This window comes from Bos grunniens, chromosome 10 (genome assembly GCF_055505025.1).
Source record: "Bos grunniens cultivar Pamir isolate PY7600 chromosome 10, Bosgru_T2T1.0, whole genome shotgun sequence".
NCBI lineage: Eukaryota > Metazoa > Chordata > Mammalia > Artiodactyla > Bovidae > Bos > Bos grunniens.
The window spans coordinates 81,414,262-81,440,313 of NC_141174.1; the positions used below are offsets into that span (position 1 = coordinate 81,414,262).

The window sequence follows — 26,052 nt, forward strand, 5'->3', positions numbered from 1 at the left end:
GTATTTCTCCTTTCCTATCTGTGAACGGGCTTAGTAAAAGGAATATGGGTAGTAAATCATGCGGCTCTCTTTGCAGTGGCACAATTGGGTAAAAAGGGATGAGGGAAGACTTAGGGGCGGCCCCACATGATTCTGGGATAATACTAGACGGCAGTTTCCTTACGCTCAGCACTAGGCATCCCTAGGACAAACCAGCTTGAGAGATGGAACAATATCTGCCTGGAACACACCAGGTTAAGATACTGGAAGCTCCATTTGTTCTACGCTACAGCTCCCCTTTCTCACTCTCATTGTCACTCATTTCTTGATACAAAGCTCCAAGAACCAGGAGATGAGTTTCAGTGGTAGACAAGGCAGCATAAGCACTAGGGTTCCGTCCACCCAGTTTTATTGGGGATGAGGGCACTGTAATGCTATCCATGGGAGCCCAGGGGCTCTTCCCGTACCAATCCTTCTTCATAGTTGAGCCAGGGAAGGGAGGGCCACAGACCCTTTTCTCAGGCAGGGTCACACCACCACCCTCAGCAGGACCTACCAACAAGGCCATGTTCCTTTAGCTCAGCATTTGGCACTTAAGGAAAAGAGAGCAACAAAGGCAGCGTCAGGCTGACAACCCCAGACTCATCAGGACACCCACTCAGCCAGCTGCTTTAGTTCCGCTTCATCTTCATCCGCTTTGGGAGCTTTGGAGACAAGGACACCCAGAGAAAGACAAGTGTTAAGGTCTCAGCAACTTCCAACCATCCCCTTCTGTAACACTAGGAACCTGCTGAATGCTCTCTCCCAGCAAAGAACCTAAGGGTATGGTCTTGCTTGCTGGGCTGCTGCTAATTCCCATAGCACCTTTGTGCAAATCAGAAGGTGCTCATTTCTCCCAGCATTTGCATCCCTAAACCAGGATACATGGTTTGTGGGGTGAAGGACAAGCTGGATCTCAGTCCCCATTCCCCTTCAGCCAGGTACCCTTATGCAGTCAACAACCTATGCAACTGTAGCAGTAACCCTCTCTGCCTGGATCCTTTGAGGCAGGATGGATGAGGAATAATTTCCCCCCTGTCTATCCCACCCTCTCAAGTCCTTGAGATGACAGAAGAGCCCTGGGCACCTGGCTCCGCAGGCAGATGTGTAGAGGGTGCACTGGGCAGTGTGACCGGGGGCTCCTCCTCCTCGTCACCCACGTGTAACAACTCTCGGGCCAATTCCTCCTGCTCCAGCTCCTCTAGCTCCTCCAACAGTTCATCCTGGATACGGGAGGACAAGGCCACTCAGAACAAAGGAAAATTCTATTTCCAAAAACATACTTTTGGAGTTCCCCCCAAACCTGCCCCACAATTCTCTTGGGCATTCCTTCTGGCTGGTCCCATGCCTTCAATATTCCCTGACCCCTCTCGCCCAGTCACCTCATCCACGTCATCTCCAAAGCCCACAGGCCGAGAAATGGCATCTGAGATCTGCTGGGCCACCTCCTGTTGTTCTGTGATGTCAGCCATCAGTTCATCCACCTTGTCAATGTCCCTGAGAACAAGATACACAGCCCAGAAATCAGGTGACAATCCCCTTCATTTTTTAATCTCACATGAATGACGTCCCTCCTGCCTGTGGCTTCAGACTGACAAATCCAGGGCTACCAGGTAAAAGAGACCCCTGGAAAAGTATAAAGAGGCAAACATGGGCTGAGAAATGACATGAAGCCACAGTGGGGAAGACTGGTTGCTCTCTCTGAAGGGTCTTAAAAAATGAGAAAAATTGGGACTTCCCTGTGGTTCAGTGGTTAAGACTCCTCACTTCCACTGCTGGGGGCCCAGGTTCAAACCCTGATTGGGGAACTAAGATCCCATAGTTGCTCGGCACAGCCAAAAAGAAAAAAAAAAAAACCAGGAAATCATATTTCCTCCCTAGAATGTCCCAGCCAGCAGAGATCATCTTGTAGTAAGCAAGAAGGCTGACAGAGGTCTAGCCATCACAGGCGTCTCTACTCTAAATTCACATCTGGAGAGGTTTTAAGAGTCACAGCACAAAACCAAGCTACTCTCCCCAGTGCCTGGGTCCCCTCCTCCCCTCCCCCCATACCCACATGTCCTGGTAGGCCTTCTTCAAGCCTTGGGCAGCAAGCTCCATGGTACGAAGCACTTCTGCATTGGTGGTGGCATTCTCAATGGCCTCACGCTGAAATTCCAGGGTGGATAATGTCCCGTCGGTTTGTGCCAGCTGCTGTTCCAACCTTTTCTTCCTCCGCAAAGCCTGTAGGGCAGCTGATCCAGCCCACACCCTGAACATCAGAGCCAGAAGCCCTTGCCTCCCCCGGGCCCTCCCTGGTGGCACCTTTCCCTCCCCATTACCTCTCTTGTTCTTGGTCCCATGCTTCTTGGCAGCTTGTAGCTCCTGTTCAATCTTCTGCTCCAGAAATTCCTGTTTCTTGATCAATATCTTCTCCGTCTCCTTCAGTTTCTGTATTGCCTCTTCAGGGGTTGGCCCCTTCTCCTTCTTTCCTGGAATCCAATGGAGCAGCCCACATTGTGTGAAAGAAAAATATTAGCCAACGATTAAATGGCAACCCACTCCAGTGTTCGTGCCTGGAGAATCCCAGGGACGGGGGAGCCTGGTGGGCTGCCGTTTATGGGGTCTCACAGAGTCCGACACGACTGAAGCGACTTAGCAGCGTGGAGTGCATGGTATGTGCCAGGCACTTAATAGTGTTGTTTTTAATCCCCAAATGACCTTCTATAATGAATGTACTAACTCCAGTTTACAAATGTGAAAACAGGCACAAAGAGGTTAACATTTTGATCTAAAATCACAACTACTGTAGTAAGAGACTGCAAGGGAACTGAAATGTGACAGTATGAATTCCAAAGCCAGTATCCTTTTTATTCCTAGCTACATTTCAAGTCATTTCCAATCTTTTTTTTTTCTTTTTTTTAGAACAATTTTGGATTTACAGCAAACTGAGCAAGTGGAAGGTAGAAAGACTTCCCGTGTGCCGCCGGCACCCACACATGCATAACCTCCTCATTATCTCGTTCCCCACCAGAGTTCAATCATGTTTTATAATCAGTGTTCCACTTGTTATCCTAGAAGATACTCAAGGTCCTGACTCCACAGCATCAAAGTGAACAGAGCATAGAGGCTAAAGAAAAAAAGTCTGATCTCAATTTTCCCCTGTATCTTCTGCACTTCTAACAGACTTATTTTTTAAAAAATAAAAAAGCTGAAGGCCTGAACCTGCTTAAGATCCTTCTATACTCTCCACTGCCTACAGAATAAAATCCAAAAAAGGTTTTTTAACAAGATACACAGGGTCCTTCACACACACACACACACACACACACCCACCCACACACACACCCATACTCAGAGGTCAGAACTTCTTTTCCCTAAATATACCACACTTTTCCCTGCCTCTGTTTTGCACAGTTACCTTTTCCTAGAGAACCTCAACCACCCTCCCACCCCCGCCACCCTCCACCCACCCCTCCACCCACCCACCCGCCGCTTGGCATACTGCTAGACTCCGGATCACCCCCTGGCTTTCGGGAAAATCTCCATCACGGAGTTGCCACACCACACCGTAAATGCCAGATTTTGCCTGTCTCCCCCACCTCAGAGGAGCTCAAGAGGGCTAACTTTCTTGGGTCACCTCAGATTGCCTCCGGCCCAGCATGAAGGAAGCACCAGTGCTTTGGAAAGGACTGCATGCCAAGAAACTCGTCCCCAAAGCCTCAACAGTGGGAGCCAGCACAGTAGCCACGCCCTCCACTCGCGCCCCCTCCAGGGCCTCAGGCTCTTCCCTCCCAGGAAGGCAGCTGGAACCGCGCACGCAGACAAGGCGGCGGTGCTGGCTCGGGAGAAGGCCGGGCTATAGGGGTTTTCCAGACAGCGTCTCCTGCTCTCCCCGCCTCCAGCCCCCTGCGGCCAGCACCTCCCGGGGACCAGTCTTGCCCGGGCTCACCCCTCCCGAACAGCCGGCCAAGCCCACTCATCGCGACCCTCGCCTCTCCCGCCTCCGCCCCACGGTATCCCGTGCGCTTCCGCCTTGCTCCCGAGTAGGTGCCGTACGCCTCACTCCGAGACCGGCCTCGGCCAATCCCTCCTTAGGGCACCGCGGCGACATCATCAACAGGCGCCAGTGAGACCACTGCTATCACGTGAGCCAACACACCAGCCCCAAACCCACGCGCTCCTCTCAAAGCGGCCGCTTAGTTTCCCGCTGAATAAAAAGGCCGCCCCACTCCAACCCGCAAACAAACTCTTTGTTTCCTGGAAAGAAATGTGCAGGGTAATGCACCCTACTACTTGGGGCCAGTGCAAGAGTTTTTTACGCCCTTGACAGAGCTCGGGAGAGGGGTGGGAATGGGGAGCGCACAAGGAGATCGTAGTCGGTTTGCCGCAAGTTCATAAGGCGGATCCAGTGCCTCACGTTCTGGTCTTTGCACCTCCGGATGGCCCACCCCAGGTCAAAACAGAAACAACCCACACAGGGTAAGATCTCTTCTGCCGCACACAAATACACTTTAATAATTTACAAATGCACCTGAAAATGCCCTCCTGATTTCCTTTCAGTTCTGTGCCTCAAATGACTGGACCTCAGAGTCCAGCTTGGGCCTTTGTGAATGCATCTAATCCTTGAGTTAGGGTTTGAAGGCTCATTCCATGCTGGACATGAATGCAGGTAACACCTAGAAAGAAAAGAAGCCACATTTCATCAGGCCTTCAGGGCTCCCAGTTAGGACTCTCGCCTTTTTGGGGGCATCACCTGCATGCAGACTATCCTGTACATACCTCCCAACCCTTTCCCTCTTAGGAAGCCTTTCTCCTCATTCCCCAAATGGCTAGCCTCACCACTTAGTACCCAATTTGCTGACATCTACGATGTTCCTCTTCTCATCATCAAAGAAGATCATCTGAGAGAAAGGAACTCCAGTCTTCCGCTGCAACCTGTGCAAGACACGCTGGGAGTGACCACGCTGGCTTCTTAGCCCCTCCAGTCTCCCTGGTCTTCTCTCTCCCTGCTTCACCATTTATCGCTTCATACCTCTCAAAGTGCGTGACTTTGCTGCCTGGATAGATTTCCCGATGAACAAAGTATCTGACAAGGTCAAAGAGCTCCAGCAGCTGGTTGGCTCCTTCAACCTCACCTGTCCTGAAAAAAGGTGTAGTAGATGGGGAGAATGGAGGGCCAAGGCTGCAAGTGAAGTTAATGTGTAACCAGGGGGAAATCAACTTCTTGTTTGTCCGGGATGGGCAAGCATCTTCCGTCCAGCTTCAATTCCATATCCTTCCTGCCTAATACGGGTACCACTGAGCCAATGTTTATAAAGTTACAAAATGCACAGCAGAGGGTACAATTCGAAAATGTACAAATACCTGCAAATTTGCGCGGCCTAAATTTTTGCAGCCAAAGGGTTACACGTAAGTCTCCTCATGCACACATCTCTCAACATTAGACCGACTCAGCCCCTCTTCTTACCGTGAAGCGGCCGCGATGGGTACTCCCAGGCCCCGCAATCGTTCCAGGACCTCAGGCACCTCAGGGTACAGTTGGATGCTCTGGCCCCGCCTATCTCGTACAGTTCCGTCACTGGAGACGGCGAGAGTGCGCTCAGCTCCCGCGGAGCCCCGCCTGGCCCCAGGCCTCCCCAGCCCTGCCTCACCTGCTCTTGTGGAACGGGGGGTCTACGTGCGTGTCCACCCAGAACGGCCAGAGCGTGTAATCTGCGAGAAGGAGAAGATGAGGGTGTCTCAGCCTGCGAGGGCGCAGGGCCTCGAGAGCAGCTACTGGGCTTTGGAGAAATACTGTGCCTTACGAAACTTTCCCCAACCCGGTCCCTCACCTAGATCGAAGACTGCGAGTTTGGGGAGTCGCGCCATGACCCGTGCCCGCAGGCTGTGCGCACGGAGGCAGGCCTTGCTCTCACAGCTCAGTGGCCGCCGGCGGGCCTCAGAGAAACGGCGACTAGAGCGTCGCCAAGCCGAGCTGGGAAGGTCGGTCCCAAGACCGCACAAGGGCGCCCTCTGGTGGTGGAGGAGGGGAAGGACCTCAGCAAAGTACCGTCGCCGACAGCTCCTATGACCCTCAGGTCTCTGCAAGGTCTTGTTTCTCCATCCAACCCAGGCTCACCATATGCTACTGAACTAGAGGAGCCAAGGAAGGGAAGCCCTTTCTTCTAGTACCCCTCTCTCATTTTATCTCACCGAGACCTAAAGTGATCCATCATAGCTCATCACTCCTCATCCTATCTCAATATCAGCCTCTCCATGGTATAGAAACCTAAGCCCTCAGCAATATTCCAGCCATAAAAGAATGTAGTGTTGATTAAGCTCTTGAGGGCTTTTCTTGAACCAGGCCCAAATGCCCTGTAGCATCTCAATGGGGGAGAACTCACTCTCCTGGTTTCTACCACCCACATCAGTAGTATGCTGAAAGAGATTTAACAACCAGTTTGGGGGGAAGGACTGATTTGTATTGTCAATTTCTGTAAATACTCTTGACCATGGCCAATTTCAAGCTACCAACATGAAGTAAGTTAATATGGGGCTGGGAAAGATGCCAACGATTAGCTCTGGCACAAGTAACAGTTGGCTCTAGCACACTCCTGAGTATACACTTACAGTTTGAGAATTCCTCTAAGGGTATGTTCCTTTCCATTGTCACAGTCCTTCAACCTGGTGTAACTGGGTGTGCACTGGGTCCGTTCTGGGTTTTTTTGGCCACACCCAAAACTAAGATCCCACCCGTTTTGTGGGATCTTAGTTCCCCAACCAGGGACTTAACTCCAGCCCTTAGCAGTGAAAACAGGGAATCGTAACCACTGAACCACTGGGGAATTCCCTGGGTCCACTTTGATTTCAGTCACATTTGTGCAATAGAAGAAAGATTCCAGGAGGTCAAGAAATATTTTATTGAGAACCAGGGACACAGCCATAAGAGAGGGAAGCACACAGGACTGCAAACTAAAACCCAATAGCCAGCAAGGGCCCTTTGGGCCAGGAACACTGCCTCCTGGGGTCCTCACAATCTCCCACCAACAGACACACAAGACTGGGCATCCAGGGGAGGGGGTAGTGGCTCTGGTGTCCCACAGAGTGAGAGGATATATGATGCCTCATTATGAGTGACAGGGCAGGGAGGTAAAATGGAGCAGAGTCCGTCACTGCCTAAGACCACCTCCTCCTCTCAGAGCCAACACCAGATGGAGGACTGAACCACCTAATATCTTGTAATCAGCTGCTGTCTTCTCATCATTCCTACAGGAAGAGGCAAAAAAGAAAAAAAAAAGGTATTAGCAATACCCTTTAGAGTGGCGTTCTTAACCTGGGTTTCACGGATCTCTGGAGATCTATGAATGCATATGAGAAAAAAAATTACATCTTTTATATTTTTACTAATCCCCAACTGTAACTTGATATTTCTTTCAATTTTGAACACAGACAAAAGCCCACAGGGGTATTAGCAATATGGGTAACCTGTTAACAAGAGAAATTAGAGATATTTTCAGACTTCCCTGGTGGCTGAGTGGTAAAGAATCGACCTGCCAATGCTGGAGACAGAGGTTCAATCCCTGATCTGGAAAGATCCCACATGCCGAGAAACAACTAAACCCATGTACCACAACTGTTGAGCCTGTGCTCTAGATCCTGGGAGTTGAAACTACTGAAGCCCACATGCCCTGTAGCTGGTGCTCTGCAACAAGAGAAATCACGGCGTTGAGAATCCCATGCACTTCAACTACAGCAAAGGCAGCACAGCAAAGACCCAGCATAGCCAAGAAAAAAAACCCATCAGCATACTTTCATTTCCATTCCATACTTACATCTGTTTGCCACTGTAGATGAGCCGCTGCTGCTGTGGTGGAATTCCCTCTTTCTCCTCCACACGCTCCTTAATTCGTTCCACCTTTAGGGGTACAAGTAGTCAGGGGCTGCTCAGGGGGAGGGACCATGGAAGTGGAAAGAACAAGAGCTATGCAGATAGCATGAGAGCAAAAGGACTAAGTTCATCAGCATACCCAGGCAAAGGTACATGTAGGGAGACAGGCTTGGAGAGGTACTGGGCATACATTACCTTGTCCGTGGGTTCAATGTCAATCTCAATCTCCTTTCCGGTCAGCGTCTGAAATAGGCAAGGGTTTCCTGAGTCTTATAGTTCAGTATACAATTTGTCTCCTAGGTAAAACATCCTGGCCTAGCCTTGGGGGATCGACTTCCTTTTGAGAAATGCACACTCTCAGCAAAGTTGATTTGAAGTGTCAGGAGTATTTGCTCATACCCAATTTCAGACATTTTTAGGCTGTGAACAACTTTGACAGGGGAAGAGTCTGTAAACCATTTGACCTCTTAATCTCACAGGTCATCTCATCCCCCACCCAATTAGAATCCATGAGGATACTATAACTCCTTTGGATAAGACGTCAATGAGAGTTGTCCTAAGGAGAGTATTCCTTTGAAAAGGACCTTGTTTTATGTACTAATGCTAGAAATTAACACTCAGATAATTCAAAGCATTCTCAAGGACACTAGAGATCACCTCTGACCAGCTTTTTAAGCCATACTAGAACTCAACATTCTATTCTTCTGTATCTTCTCCAGATTTTCACCTAAATCCTAAAATTGCAGCTCTGGTCTTCTTGACTTCTTCCATAGGCTAAAGGTTGCTGATACCCAAAACACAACTGTACACTTACAAATACTGTGCTTCATCCTATCTTATCTCCCATCCATCCTTGCTCTTAAAGTTCCACCTGCATCAGTCTACAGTAATCTAGACTACAAATGGACGGTCTAATTTAGGGGCATTTTCTTTGCTTCTACTGTTTTCCTTGTTGCCATCCCCTCTTCCACTCCTTCTCAAACCTTTAAGGGACCCTTTAAGATTGATGGCTTGTCACCAATGCACTTTAATAGATATTACAGCTAGTTAAGTGTCAAACTCTCCAATTTATACTCCAACTTCTTAAAGGACAGAGACTGTTCAATCTTCCCAGTCTAAGCACAAAGTATGGTGTTTGACATATAAGCAGTCAATAAATAATAATGGAAAGGCTAAATACACTGGTGGCTCAGACGGTAAAGCGTCTGCCTACAACGCAGGAGACCCAGGTTCAATCCCTGGGTCAGGAAGATCTCCTGGAGAAGGAAATGGCAACCCACTCCAGTATTCTTGCCCGGAAAATCCCATGGACGGAGGACCCACAGTCCATGGGGTCACAAAGAGTCGGACACAACTGAGCAACTTCACTCACTAAATACACTGAAGATCATGTTATGATCACAGCCAACACTTACTGAACACTTTCTAAGAGTCAGAAACTATACCAAGTGTCTTAAATGCATCAATATTTAATCCTTGCAAGTAACTTGAGATATGTACTATTCCTATAACCATTTATAGATCAGGAAAATGGGGTTTGGACAGGTTAAAAAGCATGCCTATGATGTCAAAAGGACAGTGTGGATCCAAACACAAATTCGCTGGCCCCAGAACCAGAGCTTTTAGCTCCATATTCAGCACTGCCTGAGTCTGGCTGATCTAGTGCATGCGTGCTCAGTTGCCAAGTCGCATCTGACTCTTTATGACCCTGTGGACTGTAGTGCGCCAGGCTTCTCTGTCCATGGGACTTTCCAGACAAGAATACTGGACGAGGTTGCCATTTCCTTCTCCAGGGGATCTTCCTGACCCAGGGATCGAACCTGCATCTCCAACTCCTTCCTTGGCAGGTGGATTCTTTACCACTGAGCCACCTGGGAAGCCCAGGTGACCTAGTATTGGGACTCGATGTACACTCCTGTGGCAGATAACAAAATAACATATGGTTCCCACTTATGGGGCCAGAATGAAGAAAGGACATAAGACCTAATTTCTCAACCATGACAATGGCTCAGTACTAAGGATATTAAAAAAAAAAAAAAATGCAGGAGTAACTCCCTTGGATTGACCTGTTTGGATACAAAATAATAAATTACAATAGTGATTCTTAAGTTTCCACCCCAAACCAAGCTGGGCTATATGAAAATTCAATAGTCTATGTTAAAATGAGAAAAGGAATAGCAACAGTGAGATTTTCATGAAGCTAAATATGTGCATGCGTTCTCGATTGTGTCTGACTCTTTGTGACCCCGTGGACGGTAGCCCGCCACACTCCTCTGATTTTCTGCAAAAATACAGGAGCAGGTTGCCATTTCCTACCCCAGAGAACCTTCCCAACCCAAGGATCGAACCTGTGTCTCTTGCATCTCCTGCACTGGCAGGCAGATTCTTTACTACTGTGCCACCTGGGAAGCCCTGAAACTAAATATATTCAGCTGTTAAAAATCCTTTTATGAAATGACAGTGACAATATACGGTATTTTTTTTAGGCTCTTTCCTGACCAAATGAAAAGTATACAATTCTGCGTTGTCCACAAATATTTCACTTTATTGTTCTTAATGCAAAGACTCTTTAACCAGACAATTCTATCTTTAGGTAACTAACCTAAAGGAAAAACTTGAAATTTCAGTACATATTCAAAGAGGAACATATAAAGTATACTGTAACACACATTGGAGAAGGAAATGGCAACCGATTCCAGCGTTCTTGCCTGGAGAATCCCAGGGACGGGGGAGCCTGGTGGGCTGCCGTCTATGGGGTCGCACAGAGTCGGACACGACTGAAGTGACTTAGCAGTAGCAGTAACACCTTTTATAAAAGCAAAACACTAGAAATAGCTTGCTGCTGCTGCTGCTGCTGCTAAGTCGCTTCAGTCGTGTCCGACTCTGTGCGACCCCACAGACAGCAGCCCACCAGGCTCCCCTGTCCCTGGGATTCTCCAGGCAAGAACACTGGAGTGGGCTGCCATTTCCTTCTCCAATGCATGAAAGTGAAAAGTGAAAGTGAAGTCGCTCAGTCCTGTCCGACTCTTAGCGACCCCATGGACTGCAGCCTACCAGGCTCCTCTGTCCATGGGATTTTCCAGGCAAGAGTACTGGAGTGGGGCACCACTGCCCTCTCCGAGAAATAGCCTAATGCCTATTAATAAGAAAACAAACTATGGTACATCCATAAAATGATATATTTATTATGCAACAGCTTATACACGGACATGGAAAGATCTAAAAGAATATACGATTAGTATCACTTTCTACATGTAGATATATACATACATACATAAAAAGGATTAAAAGTATACATATCTCTTAAAATGATGATTATCCTTGAGAAGAGGAGTAGGACTGAGCACAGGGTTTACCAAACCTGACTCTCCCTTTATCTGTACTATTTACATTTCTAATAAAAATATATTCCTTTATCATATGGATATTAATAAATATTCATTCTGATTTAATAATAACAATTTTTAAAGAGTACAAAAAACTCTAACAGGAGGCCTAGAACTGCCCTCCCAAGAGTTGGATGCTTGTGCTTTACAAGGTTTGAAAAAAATTACTGGTTTATAAATTCTAAAAGTCTAGGACTGGTTCTCTTGTTTCTGAGATTGACTACAAAAGCCTATGAATGTATCCAGACAGCATTCTGGCATATGGCATCCCAGCAACAACGCTTCTGGGAAAATAATATGTCCAAAAATATATCTATGATAATGGGACTGCAACCTTTTGAAACTGCAAAACTAGAAAGAGCAATTTAAGGTTAAATTGAAGGTTAAATAAATTATGGTACAGACACAGGGGGAAAATCACAGACTCCTCAAATTGTGTTTAGATTAATAGTATAATTCTAATTTTGTAAATAAATAAATCAACATATGTATTTATATGCTTTCAAAAAAGTTTGAAAGGATATACACATCAGTGCTTTTGAGTTGTGAGATTATGGCTGACTTAAATTACTTTTTTTGTGCTTTTTTGTATTTTCCTTTTTTAAAAACCATGAACACTCTGGAATTAAAAAAAAAAATTAAAATAATGTCCTTGATGAGAGTAAAGTAGCATCGTCTACTAGAGATAGAAACTTAGTAACAGCCACATATACAATATTAAATATTCTAGTAGCCACATTTTTTAAGGTGCAATTTTAATATTCTGAAACCCAATATATGCAAATTATTAATATATTTTACATTCTTTTTTCTAACTAAATCTCCAAAATCCTGTGTGCATTTCATACTTACAGCACACTTCAATGCAGATGGTAAGTTTTCATCTCAAATACTTGATCTGTATTTAAATTTCATAATTTACAGTTGATGAGACTTCCCTGGTGGTCCAATGGTTAAGAATCCACCTTGCAACGCAGGGGATCAGGGTTCGATCCCTGGTAGGGGAACTAAGATCCCACATGCCAAGGAGCAACTAAGCCGGAGTGCCACAACTACTGAGCCGGAGTCCATGTGCCACAACAAAAGATCCCACATGATGCAACCAAGACCCAATGCAGCCACATAAATAAGTATTAAAAAGATTAAAATTTTTTTCATAATTTACAGTTGAAAAAGATTTACATTCCCAACTTGTTCCAAACAAGTTAAAAGGTTTCCCAGCAATGGCACCCCACTCCAGTACTCTTGCCTGGAAAATCCCATGGACAGAGGAGCCTGGTAGGCTGAAGTCCATGGGGTCTCTAAGAGTCGGACAGGACTGAGCGACTTCACTTTCACTTTTCACTTTCATGCATTGGAGAAGGAAATGGCAACCCACTCCAGTGTTCTTGCCTGGAGAATCCCAGGGACGGGGGAGCCTGATGGGCTGCCGTCTATGGGGTTGCACAGAGTTGGACACGACTGAAGTGACTTAGCAGCAGCAGTAGCAAGGGCTGAATAAAGTTTTAGTTCTTATATTTAACTAAAATGAAATACAAATAAAATAAATAACTGAAATAAAACTTCCAATTCCTCAGTCTCACTGGCCACATTTCAAGTGCTTGATAGCCCACGAGGGCTAATGGGCACTGTGCTGGACACGGCTCAGCATTCCAGCTTATGTAGGAAGCAACAATAAAATCAGAATATCCCCATTTTGTAAACTCCAATGCAATAATAGATCTAGGCAACTACTAACATCACAGAAAGCAAAACCACCTGACAGAAGTAAATGTCACAAAACCACCCCTGAATTATTCTCATATGAACAGACAAACAGGACTACCTGAGCCTCTAGATCTTATTATCAATTGACAGGAAATAAAGAGGAAAGAGATATATTAAAAGACTACATGGGGATGTAGTCAGCAAAATCCAAAACATAGGAAACTCTATGGGGCCAATAATCTAGGTTATTAAACAAGAAAAAATCAGGGAAATGTAGAATTACAATTTTAAAGAGGCCTAAAATACTTACCAACCAAGCACAATGTATGAATTTTAATTGGATCCAGATTCAAACAAATTGTAAAAAATAAATAAGACAATGATAGTGAGGAGTTATCATTGATTTTTGAGGTGTAATAATTATGGTTATGTTAGGAAAAAAATTCTTTTTTACAGATAAATACTGAAATATGTACAAATAATACATGGTACACTATCTGGGGTTTGCTTCTTAAAATATCAAGTAAGAAAAGTAGTCAGTATAAATAAAATAGGATTGGCCATGAGATGATAGTTTTGAAACTGTGTATAGGGTGCTTTGGGCTTCCCTGGTGGCTCAGTGGTAAAGAATCCGCCTGCCAATGCAGGAGACGGGTTTGATCCCTGGGTCCAATCCTTGGGCTGGGAAGATGCCCTGGAGAAGGAAATGGCAACACACTCCAGTATTCTTGACTAGGAAATCCCATGGACCTAGAGGAGCCTGGTGGACTACAGTCCATGGGATCACAAAAGAGCTGGACATGACTTAGTGACTAAACAACAACATAGGGTGCATTATTCCTTCTCTTTGCTGTTTATATGTTTGAAATTGTCCATAAATTAAAACTGTTTAAAACTGAACAATTAAAAATAAATAAATAAAACCAAACAATTTTAAAAGATCACGTCATACTGGGTTTCTTCCCTCAAATCTGATCATTGTGACCTAGGAATACATCTAATGGTATTCAACTGAACTATGATGAAGCTAAACTTAACATTCTGCTCTAAGCACTGGAGGGGATACAAAAGAAATTAAGTGACTCAGCCTCTGTCAACAATCTTTTTCAAATGAAGATTTACAGTCAACAGACAATGAGACATACAATTAATAAAACAAACCAACATACAAGGAAATGCCATACTGATTATTATTGTCCAAATACAAAAGTTCAATGACAAAATGCTGTGGTGGGGGAAGACCAACAGTGATTAATATAAACCTGACTGAAGTAACATTTCACTGCCTTATAACAGCTAAAATAAAGACGGGTGCAGAGCAGCTAGAATGCTTACTCATTGCAGGTGGGGATGTAAAATGGTGCCACATTTTGGAGAACTGTTTGGCAGTTTCTTTTAAAGTTATACATGACCTAGTAATTCCATTCCTTGGTATTTATCCAAAGGAAATGAAAATATGTGGTTTAGTTGCTAAGTCGTGTCCAACTCTTGTGACCCCCATGGACTGCAGCCTGCCAAGCTCCTCTGTCCATGGGATTCTCCAGGAAAGAATACTGAAGTGGGTTGCCATTTCCTTCTCCAGGGGATCTATCTTCCTGACCCAGGAATCGAACCCAAGTCTCCTGCACTGTAGGCAGATTCTTTACTGACTGAGCTATAAGCTGTAAGTCATTATTCAAATTTTAAAAAACAATGACCTTTAAAATACTGCTTGGCCCCAATCCCTAGCTAAGAGGTAGTTCAGAAGAGCTAAAGATGTTAATTGCTATTATGCGTGGTAAATACACTAAGGAGCAGACGCAGTAACGACAGACTTACTTAGCAGTTAAAAAAAAAGTTTAACGTTGCACTGCACCAATTGTTAGTTTTTGTCCCTCCGTCTTAAGGCACAAAGGAGGAAACTGCAGGTAGGGCTAATGAGGGTTGGGAATTAGTGAAGAACCATGGGAGGCGGGATGGAGATCGCGTACTAGGATACTGATAACTTGCCTCAGTCAAGGAACTGAGGCTAGTCCAGGATGCTGGCTCAGAAAGGCAGGCGCTGACTGAACACGCTCCCACCTTTGGTTCCTGAAGGAAGGCTGAGATACTACATCTTGGCAACAACTAGCCAAGGCTTACAGTCTAGTTTCTGGGAGGCCCCATTTCCCACAAAAGGCTAACGCTTTTGTGCTGTGCTGTACTCGGAGTAGCCTACGTTAGGCGCTGGGAGAACCGGGTAACTTGGGATGAAGGATGGGGAACAGAGCTCATTCCAAAAAAACCGAGAGATAAGGAGGCCAAGATGCTGCTAGGCCTTCTCTAAGACCGCGGGGGTGCATACAAACAGCGAGACTTCGGACAAAGGCGGCCCTGAAGTAAAAGCAGGTAAGGAAAAGTCTCCTGACGGGGCCAGCCCCCTGCTCTCAAAGTCCTCTTGGGCCTCCCCCCTACCTCCCGGCACCCCTCGCGCGGAGCCCCGAAGCTGTCAACCCCCTCCAGGCTCGGGAAAGGCGTGGTTTTCCTTCCCGGTTTCTCCCTTAAGGCACAGCGGCCAGCCCAGTACCACTGCGTCTTGGCAAGGCTGGTGGTGCTCCCACCTTCACTTTAATTAGCATCTTCTTCTCAGTTTGGGGCTGCACACAGACAAATTGCTGCTTCTGCCGCTACGGTCGCCGATGCCTCTCCCCAGCACTCCGCCGGCAGGAATCACTTCTACTTCCGGGTCACAGCCAGGCTCCACCCCTGCCTCGCATTCCCCCTCTCCCTTCTTTCCAAGGGGTTCCGGAAAGGCTCAGGAATATTTCTGCGTTTCGTTTCGGTAGCGTAGTGAAAGAAAAAAAAGAAAGTAAAAAGGCAGCCAGCTTAGTCACAGCAGAGATGACAATTCTGAGAGTCCCCAGTGAGTTGGGGCTAGTAATAAGAGGGCACGGAACGAACTACTCCTCCCATCATGCCAGGGGGCAGCTCCGCGCGTCTCACTCTGGGAGTTGTAGTCCCCTGTCCCTCGGATCCGACGGCATCCTCAGTGTGTGAACTCTGTTATCCAGAAGGCCTTGCACGGCTGCCACCGAAGCCGGAATTCCTCGGCTGCTAGTTCTCTGCGGCAAATTAGCCCAACCTGTTATCCCACAAGGCTCAGCGGGGCTGCGCGAGGCTGTGGTTAAGCGAGAGAAGCGTTGGTCAACTGCCACTCGAATCACGGAGACAGGAAGTGAGTACCCCTATCCCGGAAGCTGGTTTATGAGAAACCCACCACTCCTCGCTTCCAAATCTGCCCCTTACCCCAGATTGGTCTTTGTAAGGGTGGCAGAAAGAAGAGTGGTGGGGGTAAAGAATGCACCATTTTAGGGTCACTCACGACTCCATCCCAGTTCTCCCCAACAAATAGTACTATTTGTTGAAGACACCGAGAGAAAGTGAAACCGCATGGGTCTGAAGTGACATTCTTCAGGGACTGTACCTCAGTCAATGCTCAGACTTTCCACGATTTAAGCTAGGAGAGAGATAAGCCACCCAGCCCTAACAGGGCATTAAGAGCTAAAGGGAAGTTGACTCAGCTACCCTCTCCTAGACTTTTCCTACCTTCCAACCCTCAGATTCATTGCTATCTTAAGGTCCCTGCCATGCCTCACATCGACAACGACGTCAAACTGGATTTCAAGGATGTCCTGTTGAGGCCCAAACGCAGTACCCTTAAGTCTCGAAGTGAGGTGAGCCTGCTTTCCTAGTTGCTCTTTCTTGATTCCAAGCTCCTTGGAGGGCCTGAACTGGGAAAGATTCCTGGCTTTTGCTCTCCTGCAGTACTTGTTTTTGGATGAGTGAAACGCTCAGTTTCCTGTTCGCATCTGCAGGTGGATCTCACAAGATCCTTTGCCTTTCGGAACTCAAAGCAGATGTACACTGGGATCCCCATTATTGCTGCCAATATGGATACTGTGGGCACCTTTGAGATGGCCAAGGTCCTCTGTAAGGTAGGACTTCCCTCATGCCCCTTCCTCATGGTGTTTTGTGGGCTGACTGCATAGGTATCTGCATCCCCACTCCCATCCCAGGTCAGCTCTGGCAATTAACAGGATGCTTGATTTACTGCTTTCTGCAATAGTACTAAGGCCTCTTTATCTGATAACTTTAAATGGCCATCTGACTTAGGGAGATTCAAAGCTAAGTTTTGCACCCATTTTAACGAAACTTCCCTCTTCTCCTGTCCAGCATTTTAAACATCCTGCCAATTTTTCCCACTACCCAGATCACCCTCTACAAACCACATGCATCTCTCTTTACACTACTGTTAGGATACTCAGCATTCACTGTTTTAGTCCAGAAACTAAATATAGTTTGAGCATTCAAAAATTCCCAACTAGAAAATCCTATCGAGAAGAAATTTAGTTTCTTTCATGCCTGCTATATATATATATATATATATATTTTTTTTTTTTAATCTTCCTTTTAAGTCCTAGGTTCCTGAGTGTTCTGGGATGTGCCCAAAATGGAATGTTTTTCTTATTCAGGTTATTGCTTGTTTTCAAAATGGAAGATGCTGCTCCTGTCAGTTATATTACTTGCTTCTATACTTGTAGCTGAGAAAGCAGATAGTTACTTTGGGTATCCTGAGGACGTATACACTCTTCTGGTTATCCATGTAGCCCTGGTTGATGGATTCTGCTGCTGCTTGTGGCTCTGCTATCCTTAAGGACTTCGTCTTCCTTTCTGTTTCTGATTGCTAGAAGTCTTTCTGGAATGTATGCTGTCATTTCTCTGAGGTTCATAGTTACGCAGCTTTGGTACCATATTTCTGTTGCCATTCAATATCTGCTTAGCAATCCCACTGTTGCCTGTTGTCCACCTGGCCTGTCCAGTAGAGTTAAGCAGCAATGGTGAATCTGACTTCAGTGTTAACAGATGTCCTACAACGTATGGACCTTGCTGGGACTTTCTTGAGCTTTATGTTGAGACTGGCTTTTTGTTTCTGCTGATGAATGTTTAAGAAGTCAGATTTTAGAGATACAGGCAAGTCTCAGTAATAATTAAAAGGTTGGGTGCAAGCAAGGACCTTTTTCTAGATCTCTAGCTTGGTATGTAATTGGATGTATTCATCATGCCACCCTATGCCAAGATATCTCCCAGGTGTGATGACTTCCTAGAGTGATTTTTCTTTGTTAGTGGCAGTGTTCTGAGAAAGCAGAATTCAGTAGCAGCTTTGGCTGGGCAATGTTGATGATGTCTGAGTATAGCATGCGCACTTCCTTACTGCCGGCTAATCCCTTGGATCTCATCAGTTGCAAGATTTGTGCTTTCTCAACTGCTGCCTTGTTTATTCACATGTCTGCAGTTTTAAAGCACAAACACCAGCATTCACAGTGGCCTTTGTATTGGGATGTTGTCTGCAATTTTTTGAGCTAGGGAACATAAGTCTGATGAGTCATTCTAGCCTTGAACTTGGTTAACCAAAACAGGCTGAATGAAACAGACTTTTCAGGTTGGTCCATGACTTAAGAAAATCTGTCCATTACTTTTTTTGGGGGGGGGTGGGTTCCATGTGTTGAAGCATGTGGCACCAGGGATCGAACCCACCCCCTGCATGGGAAGTGAGTCTCAACCACTGGCCCACCGACAAAGTCCCTTTTGTCCACTACTTTAGCAGAGATGGAGAAAGGGTAGTACCTTATTGGCTGTTAACCTTAAGGCTTTACCTCTTTTGATTTTGTGAGCATTTAGGCTCACTGAATTACTGCTGATAAATGGAACAGAAAATACCAAAAATAGGTTAGTTCTGTACTAGGTTGTCATTGGAGGAGCTGAGTCAGTGCAGGCAGACACTGTCTCTGTACAGCCTTTTCATGGTTCTCTCTTGTCTGCTGCTTATCCCACTGCACCAACAGCTTGTCCTTGTCACCTTTTAAGTCAGAAGCACTGCACACGCTGGCAGGTAAAGTCCAATCCAAATGACTTAGTGCTTTGGTGGGAGTGTTGGGCAGGTACTGGCTTATGTGGAAAAGCCCGATTGCATTTGTAGGGAGAATAATGGTGGAACTGAGGTCTCAGCTCAACCACTGACATCTTCAAGTTGCTTTTTCCAGACTTCAGTCCTTTTGTCCCTCAGATAGGATAATATAAAGGTCTGTTTCCAGAGAAAGCGGTTCTAACAAGTTCTTTCCTTTTTAACGCTTTCTTCTCCCCAGTTCTCCCTCTTCACTGCTGTCCATAAACACTACAGCCTCGAGCAGTGGAAAGAGTTTGCCAGCCAGAATCCTGACTGTCTTGAGGTAACACCGGTCCTCCCGACCCCTGCCTTAGCCGTCTTCCGACAATCCCTTTTGCTTGTCTTCCAACCCTGACCTCCCCACTCCCCTTGGCTAACCAGCCATGTTGTTGCCTCTGACATGCTCATGGCCCTGTTTCTCTCACAGCATCTGGCTGCCAGCTCAGGCACAGGCTCTTCGGACTTTGAGCAGCTGGAACAGATCCTGAACGCTATTCCCCAGGTGAAGTATGTATGCCTGGACGTGGCCAATGGCTACTCTGAACACTTTGTGGAATTTGTGAAGGATGTGCGGAAGCGCTTCCCTGCACACACCATCATGGTATGTCTGTTGCCCTCTAGTGGGTCCGTTCCTCTCCTTCCTCCACTCTTCCTGCCACTCGGTTTTGTTATAAGTTCCTTTCTCCTCTACTGCATTTCCTAGTCCACTTAATCATGGCACTGGGTGGTTATCCACGGTTCCCCATTTTAGATGTTTGTTTACTGGCCAGTGCTGTTTTCTCTGACCCTTGATACACGGTCTTGTAAATCCAGTACCCGATGTCACTCACCAAACCACAATGGAACACTTATGCATTGTACATATCTCTGGTACATACACACCTGCCCAAAGACATGGACAGACACTACGGTCTTACATTAAAGGGGTTGCATGAAATGCAGTTTTATTTTTTACAAGCTCAGGGGAGTGATGACAAGGCCTTGTTTTCTTCACAGCATTGTGGGGTCTCTCTGTCCTGTTCATCAAAAGCAAATACAGCTGGGTAGGTGGGTACTGAGCCTACATTACCATGTCCTCCCACTTCCCCTGAAGCCAGAGAGGTCTCATGACGTAACAATTTAAGGACAGGATATGTTTGGGTGTCTTGGTCGGGAGGGAGAGAAATCTACTGTAAATCCAGTGTGATCTTATTCCAGCTAGACCCCACTTTACCCTAGTACAACCGTAACACTGGCTACTCACCCCCTTAGCTCAGCTTGGGAAGCAGGGTCCTCTGAAGTGACTCATCTAAAAGGGGAACCCAGCAACTCTTCTTCGTAATAATGTTGACTCTTTCTGACCCTGAGCATGCTGTTTTGATGGTTCTGTCCCAGGCAGGGAATGTGGTAACAGGAGAAATGGTGGAAGAGCTGATCCTCTCTGGGGCTGACATCATCAAAGTGGGAATTGGACCAGGTAAGCTGGTTCACTGGGGGCCACTGGCCACCCCTCCAGTGGCAGACACCTGTGAACAACTTCATCCTCATTCTTGTCACATTCTTCTCAGGCTCCGTGTGTACCACCCGGAAGAAAACTGGAGTGGGGTATCCACAGCTAAGTGCAGTGATGGAGTGTGCAGATGCTGCTCACGGCCTCAAAGGCCACATCATTTCAGTAAGGTCAAGGGCAGGATAGAGTATGAAGCTGCCAAACATCTGGGTTCTCACCCACGTCTGGAGGTTCTGGTAGAGTTTGGATTAGGGTTCCTGGGTCCCTGTCAGCATTGAGCTGGGCCGCTGGGACCTCCTAGAGGGCTTGGGGCATCCATGCTGTCTCTTCACAGTGCTCCTTACTTTGCAGGATGGAGGCTGCAGCTGTCCTGGGGATGTGGCCAAGGCTTTCGGTAAGGAGGGCACGTAAGGAGGATCCTGTAGAAGAGGATGAGTCACCTCTGAGGGTCTAGGATCAGGCTGCTGCTGCTGAGTTGCCTCAGTCGTGTCCAACCGTGTGCGACCCCATAGACGGCAGCCCACCAGGCTCCCCCGTCCCTGGGATTCTCCAGGCAAGAACACTGGAGCGGGTTGAGGATCAGGCTAGGGAAGTCCAAGAAAGCTGTTCTTTAATAATATGACTAGGGACCCAGAAGTCTATGGTGTCACCTGGGGCAGCCAGCAGGGGACATCCTGAAACTCTAATACAGACTCTCCAAATGTGGGCCAGGACCATCTGCACCATCGCCTGGACAACTGGATGGAGTAGAGGTCCGAGCCCCACACCACATCCACAGGATCTAGTTCTGGGGAGTAGGGCTGCAGATCTGTACTTTCCCAGCTTCCTGGGTCATCCTTGCTCACACTCAAGTTGGAGACCTTTGCTCTTGAGACACTTGAAGTGAGTCTTGGCTGGGCACAGTAAAAAGAGGCAGATGGCAAAAGCAACAAAAAGCAGAGAGCAGAAGCCTGGCAGAGACTCTTTTTGAAATTCTTGGAAAAGTCAGGCCTACTGAGGAATAGAGTCAGGGCAGAGCAGGCCTGTGTGCTTGGGTTATGGGCCAGCTAAGGAAACAAAACCAGGAAGATGCCAGAATCATTGTGAGGCCTGAAAACTTGGTGTGAGTTGCTTCTGAGGGTGACAGTTTGGGCACCTGGGCCAGTTTCATCTCTTACCCTCTCGCTGGTGCTGGCAGGGGCAGGGGCTGACTTCGTGATGCTGGGCGGCATGCTGGCTGGGCACAGTGAGTCAGGTGGTGAGCTCATCGAGAGGAATGGCAGGAAGTACAAGCTCTTCTACGGCATGAGTTCCGAAATGGCCATGAAGAAGTATGCCGGGGGTGTGGCTGAGTACAGGTAGGTGTGGTGGCCAGAGGCCAAGGGTTCTTGGAAAGCATGACTTTCCTAGAAGGGTGATGGCAGAACTCATGGTTGCTGGGAGATGGATGGTACAGTTCTTGGAAGAAAAGTGATGAACAGGGAAGGACTAAATGCTAGAGACCAGGGTAAGGAATCCAGCGAGAAAAGGTAAGAAAGCTTTTCTTCTTCTAAGGGCCTCAGAAGGAAAGACAGTGGAGGTGCCCTTTAAAGGGGATGTGGAACATACCATCCGAGACATTCTTGGAGGCATCCGCTCCACCTGCACTTACGTGGGAGCAGCTAAGCTGAAGGAGCTGAGCCGGAGAACTACCTTCATCCGTGTCACCCAGCAGGTGAATCCGATCTTCAGTGACGAGAGCTAGACCTGAGCAGTTCTGCCCTCCCAGGGCTCTAGCATCCACCACAGGGCTCCCAAGTGGGCCCCTCTCTCGTCCCAGCTACTTAGGCTATTACTTGGTCATTTCCTATCCTCTCCTGACGGTTCCTGCAGTAATCCTGTACTTCTCTATTTGCACATGCAAAATGCCGACGGCACTTAGTGGGGAGGAAGCAAGGCAGGCAGGCTGAGAAAAGGAAGCTGAGAGAATCAAGTGGGAATCTGGGGACCCAGCATTCTGAAGAGGATTGAAAAGAGAGGCTGATTCATACATAAATGTTTTATGTGGCCTTGGTTCTGGTAGAGGTAGGCTTTTAGAATCATGTTTTGTTAATCGGATTCATTAAATAGACCTCTGAATATCTACAAAGCGTGGAAGTATTTACATAATTTAAATACCTCAATAAAGAGAGATCCCAATGACTTTGAGATTCTGGGATTTTCTGCATAAGGCTGGCATCTGGGTGCTACCCCAGGGCAAGTGGAGTAGAGTCAGGGACAGTGAGTACCCTTCCCGTGAAATATCTCCATTCTAGAGCCACTACCTGCAACGAACCTGGCAGCATGAGAATTTACAAAGTATATTCTGGCATCGGACCACAGAGTATTTTCAGAATAGCAAAAGGAAATTTTTCTTACAGGCTCTCAGCCCTGGTAATTGGACATGTCTGAACAACACTCTCCAAGGGAAGTAAAATGGCAAAAGGATCAGTTCCAGCCCCAGAGAGGCTGGTTATGTTTCTCAAGAATGACCTACCTAGACCTTAGAGAAGGCTTCATTCCCCTTCCTTGCATCAAGACAGTGTTTAACAAATCCAAAATTTAATTATCAAGCATTACAAAGTAACTTCAGCATTATAGTCGGGCAACCCAAGCCCAGGCTTTCACTTTATCCCCACTAAACTGTATGAGAGAAAGGAGACAGGCAGAATGTCGTGAGCATTTCAGTCTTATCACAGGAGTCTAGAACTGTCTGTACAGTCAGGGAAGGGGATAGACACAGTGCTGGGGCCAGAAGAGGGTAGATATTCACAGAAGGTGGGGATCAGGGTGTCAAACTTTGTCTTCTGATAGTTTTCCAGAGATTCCTGCAGAGAAGGGAGCAGGGAGATCCTATCATCATTGAAACGTGCCCTGAGCCCTCCATATCCTAGAGCATGTCACTTTCTGTCTTGTTCTGCCCACCCATCCACTTCCCAGCTTTCCTACTCACTCTTCTTTCCCTCTGGCCATCTTCTTCCTCGTCAGAGTCCAAAACCAGGTCCCCTATGGTAATGTCAGAGCTGTACAAAGATGGAGGACACACTGTAGGGAGAAAAGCAGAGTCCAGGCACTCTCCTCAGTGAACACAGATCCTCAGGAGTCCCCAGGAGGAAGGGCTGTTTGATCTGGTTCTGACTCAGGATACCTACCTGACTTCCTAGGAGGTGATAATGACAGTCTAAGTGGTTCCATGTGGCAGTCCATGTGGCAGTTCCTGAGGTGGGAGCAAGCAAAGACAGGGTGAAAGGAAAGCGGGCAGGGCACGTGCTGCTAGTAGGGAGATGCAGCTGTTCTACTCACTCCTTTTGCTCCGACGCAGATGAGTCAGTTGGATTCTCCTTCAGAGCTCTTCCTCCCAGGGTCTCAGATGGACTCTTAGACTTCCCGGTCGAGGGTGCTCTGGTGCCCACAGCACCGGCTGCATCTGCTGTATGTGTGCCATCTTTGCTCTTCCCAGGCTTAGATGTGACCTGGGCTGGTGAACCCACGTCCCTGAAGGGGAGCAGCATGACTGTGGGGCGCTCCTTATGGCCTCTGCTAGTGGGTGCCCACTGGGGCTGGATTCTTCGCCGGCCTAGAGGGGCCAGATTGAAATGGTGGCCTGTCAGAGGTTCCGGATGCTTCCTCGAGGCTGGTCCCTGAGGAAGCAGTGGGCCAGGAGAGGCTTTTGGCAGAGGGTCGTGGAGTGCTGGTCTTGGTTGCTGAGGAGGACTCTGCTCTGAGGGCTCTGTCGTGTTCACTGAATCAGTAGCAGAGTACTCTGAAGAAGAAAACAAGGCTTCTTAAAAAGCTAAAATTCGAACACATCCACTCAGCTTGGTTTCTTATACCTCAGGCCGATGTAACCCTTCCAGTGGGCTGTCTCAAAAGGTCTCAAGCTAAAACTCCACCCCCCAAATTCTTAGTTCTCCCACATGGTCCTGGTACCTGGAAGTGGCCACCCCATGTCCACACCATATTGGCTCAAGACAAAAGAAGAAGTAATAGAAACTCCAGGCTGCATCCAGCTCAGCACATCCTGAAGCTGTGAGAAGGGAGAGAGGCATGAAGACCACAGGCCTTGTTACAACCCCACCTGCCATCCCAGCATTCTGCCCTTAAGTGTTTTGCCCCAACAAAACCTGCTGTGCCTGCAGCGTAGGCAGTGCTTTTTCCAGCTGACACAAATACTCAAAAAACAGCTTTTCCATGGCTGCCATAAAAGTTTCCCCATACTCTTGTTCAAGTTCCTGCAGGAGGAAAAGCAGCAGGTCAGAGAGGGCTAGAGACAACAGCTACACCACTGCTTCCAAAGCAGCCAGTCCCACCTGCAGCTTCGAGGCCAAATCAACAGGGGCTTCTGCCAGCTGCTTCACCTGCTGGCAAAAGGTTTCCTGAGCCTCCGATATCTTCCTCAGATCCTGCTTTGTCTGTCGAGGGTAAGGAAGGCAAACAGGTTAGGGGCACCAGTATCCAGTGACCACGAAGAGAAGCAACTTTGCTGCATCAGGTATTAACCGGGGTAGGGCTCGCTTCAAGGGTTACTCACGATTTTGGGGTCCCGCACTACAGGTCCAGACTCTGGGAAGTGGTGATGTAGGGCATTTAGAACCTGGGCCCAAGGCCGGCCCTGCAGGATGAGGTCCACCACCAACTGTGGAGGGTACTGAGCTCAGAAAGCCCACGTCGGAGCAAACTGCCCTTTTCCTACCGGTTCCACCCCCAAGTAGTCGATCCCTATCCCTTCTACCAGGTCCTATTGGTTCCAATACCTTGGCCTTTAGGCCCATACACAGGCGTTCATGATGCCGGTAGCGAACCAAGCCAGGGGCAGCAGCGCGCAGGTATCGCAGAAACTCCACTACTCGGGGAAAATGCTCCACGCAGCGTCCGCGAATGACTTGCCAGCTGGCAGCAGCTACAAAGCGAAGAGCAGCGGGACCGGCCCCCGGGGGTGTGGCCATGGCAGGCGGACCCCACCCCAGGGGCCGTCTCTTTGGGTTCCTACCTCCTCGGCGCGGCTTCCCGACTCCTCCCAGGGGCGGGGCTTCCGGTGGCCCTCACTAGCTCCGCTATTTCAGTTTGCAACGGATACTTGGCTATCCGACTCTGCGCCTCCCAAGGGCCACCAGAATCCTGTTTCTCTCCAACTCGGGATGGAGCCTGAATGGAGAGGCTGGCCAGCTCCACTGGCACTAGACCGCTCTGCCTGAAACGCCGCCGCTGTCTCAAACCCGAAGTCTACCTCGCTTCCGGCTCTGCGACCAGTTCTCCTACCCGGGAAAAGGGTGGTAGTGGCGAACCAATGGGCCGCCAGACAGGGGATACGTGACGTCGCGTCACAAGGCCACGCCCGGGCAGATCCGGCGCCGCTGCTGGTCCCCGCCCTCGCTTTCGCGCACTTCCGACAGCTTCGGGGTGGACGGGGCCGCTGATCTGGGCTCCGCCCCCGACCGGTGCATTATTTCGGGGAGCCTGCAGAGAAAGCGCTTCGTTCTTTGAATTTCTAGTCTGTAAAGGGAGGTTCGTGCCAGTTTCCCTCTCCATCGTCTTCAGCCTCTCTAATCCGATTCCTTAAATCCCAGCGTCTTCAAAGCCTTCCCCGGGCGGTGCGCGGCTTCCAGTAAGGGTTCGGCTCTTTTCACAGAACAGGAGAGGGCGC

The 26,052-nt window shown here is 47.8% G+C and overlaps 4 protein-coding genes across 24 annotated transcripts; 1 reads left to right on the forward strand and 3 right to left on the reverse strand.

The window, feature by feature from the left end:
* Positions 1 to 371: 371 nt before the first annotated feature.
* On the reverse strand, positions 372 to 6,286 carry LOC147365178 (charged multivesicular body protein 4a). Of its 11 annotated transcripts, none has more exons than XR_015135212.1 (11): positions 5,832 to 6,003; positions 5,652 to 5,712; positions 5,468 to 5,578; positions 5,033 to 5,140; positions 4,840 to 4,935; positions 4,532 to 4,676; positions 2,340 to 2,489; positions 2,075 to 2,252; positions 1,401 to 1,515; positions 1,106 to 1,241; positions 372 to 683 (listed from the first exon to the last, which is right to left on the reverse strand). XR_015135212.1 is itself a non-coding variant. In XM_086322540.1 (6 exons), exons 1-6 carry the CDS (start codon positions 3,978 to 3,980, stop codon positions 625 to 627), a joined length of 669 nt encoding a protein of 222 aa, XP_086178666.1. In that variant the 5' UTR covers positions 3,981 to 4,052; the 3' UTR covers positions 372 to 624. The 11 variants fall into 11 exon arrangements, 4 of the variants coding, with proteins under 4 accessions (XP_086178666.1, XP_086178668.1, XP_086178669.1 ...); XR_015135206.1 differs by having other exon boundaries at positions 2,071 to 2,252; positions 5,832 to 6,000; XR_015135207.1 differs by lacking the exons at positions 372 to 683; positions 1,106 to 1,241; positions 1,401 to 1,515; positions 2,075 to 2,252 and having other exon boundaries at positions 2,446 to 2,489; positions 4,850 to 4,935; positions 5,832 to 6,286.
* Positions 6,287 to 6,875: 589 nt separating this feature from the next.
* Positions 6,876 to 15,656, reverse strand: NEDD8 (NEDD8 ubiquitin like modifier). The gene is made up of 4 exons (XM_086322546.1): positions 15,540 to 15,656; positions 8,063 to 8,110; positions 7,812 to 7,894; positions 6,876 to 7,245 (listed from the first exon to the last, which is right to left on the reverse strand). Exons 1-4 carry the CDS (start codon positions 15,555 to 15,557, stop codon positions 7,149 to 7,151), a joined length of 246 nt encoding a protein of 81 aa, XP_086178672.1. The 5' UTR covers positions 15,558 to 15,656; the 3' UTR covers positions 6,876 to 7,148.
* A 416-nt stretch (positions 15,657 to 16,072) lies between these two features.
* On the forward strand, positions 16,073 to 22,571 carry GMPR2 (guanosine monophosphate reductase 2). 3 transcript variants are annotated; one of them, XM_086322527.1, is made up of 10 exons: positions 16,073 to 16,153; positions 16,539 to 16,652; positions 16,794 to 16,913; positions 19,122 to 19,205; positions 19,350 to 19,523; positions 20,297 to 20,378; positions 20,470 to 20,576; positions 20,763 to 20,805; positions 21,589 to 21,748; positions 21,945 to 22,571. In XM_086322527.1, exons 2-10 carry the CDS (start codon positions 16,566 to 16,568, stop codon positions 22,132 to 22,134), a joined length of 1,047 nt encoding a protein of 348 aa, XP_086178653.1. In that variant the 5' UTR covers positions 16,073 to 16,153; positions 16,539 to 16,565; the 3' UTR covers positions 22,135 to 22,571. The 3 variants fall into 3 exon arrangements, 2 of the variants coding, with proteins under 2 accessions (XP_086178653.1, XP_086178652.1); XM_086322526.1 differs by having other exon boundaries at positions 16,557 to 16,652; XR_015135204.1 differs by having other exon boundaries at positions 16,557 to 16,652; positions 20,297 to 20,576; positions 20,763 to 20,964.
* TINF2 (TERF1 interacting nuclear factor 2) lies at positions 19,836 to 25,680 on the reverse strand. Of its 9 annotated transcripts, XR_015135202.1 has the most exons (11): positions 25,399 to 25,680; positions 25,163 to 25,308; positions 24,940 to 25,044; positions 24,719 to 24,820; positions 24,533 to 24,640; positions 24,339 to 24,435; positions 23,712 to 24,171; positions 23,561 to 23,625; positions 23,362 to 23,453; positions 21,569 to 23,236; positions 19,836 to 20,830 (listed from the first exon to the last, which is right to left on the reverse strand). XR_015135202.1 is itself a non-coding variant. In XM_086322519.1 (10 exons), exons 2-10 carry the CDS (start codon positions 25,178 to 25,180, stop codon positions 20,660 to 20,662), a joined length of 1,218 nt encoding a protein of 405 aa, XP_086178645.1. In that variant the 5' UTR covers positions 25,181 to 25,308; positions 25,399 to 25,680; the 3' UTR covers positions 19,836 to 20,659. The 9 variants fall into 9 exon arrangements, 6 of the variants coding, with proteins under 6 accessions (XP_086178645.1, XP_086178643.1, XP_086178642.1 ...); XR_015135200.1 differs by having other exon boundaries at positions 25,163 to 25,680; XM_086322519.1 differs by lacking the exon at positions 21,569 to 23,236.
* Between the last annotated feature and the right edge of the window lie 372 nt (positions 25,681 to 26,052).

What these genes read in the sequence shown, in the direction of transcription:
- LOC147365178 (XM_086322540.1), bottom strand. Translation starts at nt 3,980, where the DNA reads ATGAGTGGGCTTGGCCGGCTGTTCGGGAGGG. An exon ending in TGGCCGGCTGTTCGGGAGGG is followed by an intron (nt 2,490 to 3,949) that starts GTGAGCCCGGGC and finishes ATTGGATTCCAG; the next exon opens with GAAAGAAGGAGAAGGGGCCA. An exon ending in TGGGACCAAGAACAAGAGAG is followed by an intron (nt 2,253 to 2,339) that starts GTAATGGGGAGG and finishes GGGCTGGATCAG; the next exon opens with CTGCCCTACAGGCTTTGCGG.
- NEDD8 (XM_086322546.1), bottom strand. An exon ending in ACATTGAACCCACGGACAAG is followed by an intron (nt 7,895 to 8,062) that starts GTAATGTATGCC and finishes GTACCCCTAAAG; the next exon opens with GTGGAACGAATTAAGGAGCG. An exon ending in ATCTACAGTGGCAAACAGAT is followed by an intron (nt 7,246 to 7,811) that starts GTAAGTATGGAA and finishes CTCTTCCTGTAG; the next exon opens with GAATGATGAGAAGACAGCAG.
- GMPR2 (XM_086322527.1), top strand. Translation starts at nt 16,566, where the DNA reads ATGCCTCACATCGACAACGACGTCAAACTGGATTTCAAGGATGTCCTG. An exon ending in TCCCTGCACACACCATCATG is followed by an intron (nt 19,524 to 20,296) that starts GTATGTCTGTTG and finishes GTTCTGTCCCAG; the next exon opens with GCAGGGAATGTGGTAACAGG. An exon ending in GGATGTGGCCAAGGCTTTCG is followed by an intron (nt 20,806 to 21,588) that starts GTAAGGAGGGCA and finishes TGGTGCTGGCAG; the next exon opens with GGGCAGGGGCTGACTTCGTG.
- TINF2 (XM_086322514.1), bottom strand. Translation starts at nt 25,354, where the DNA reads ATGGCCACACCCCCGGGGGCCGGTCCCGCTGCTCTTCGCTTTGTAGCT. An exon ending in TCTGCGTCGGAGCAAAAGGA is followed by an intron (nt 23,626 to 23,711) that starts GTGAGTAGAACA and finishes CTCCCACCTCAG; the next exon opens with GAACTGCCACATGGACTGCC. An exon ending in ATCACCTCCTAGGAAGTCAG is followed by an intron (nt 23,454 to 23,560) that starts GTAGGTATCCTG and finishes TTCTCCCTACAG; the next exon opens with TGTGTCCTCCATCTTTGTAC.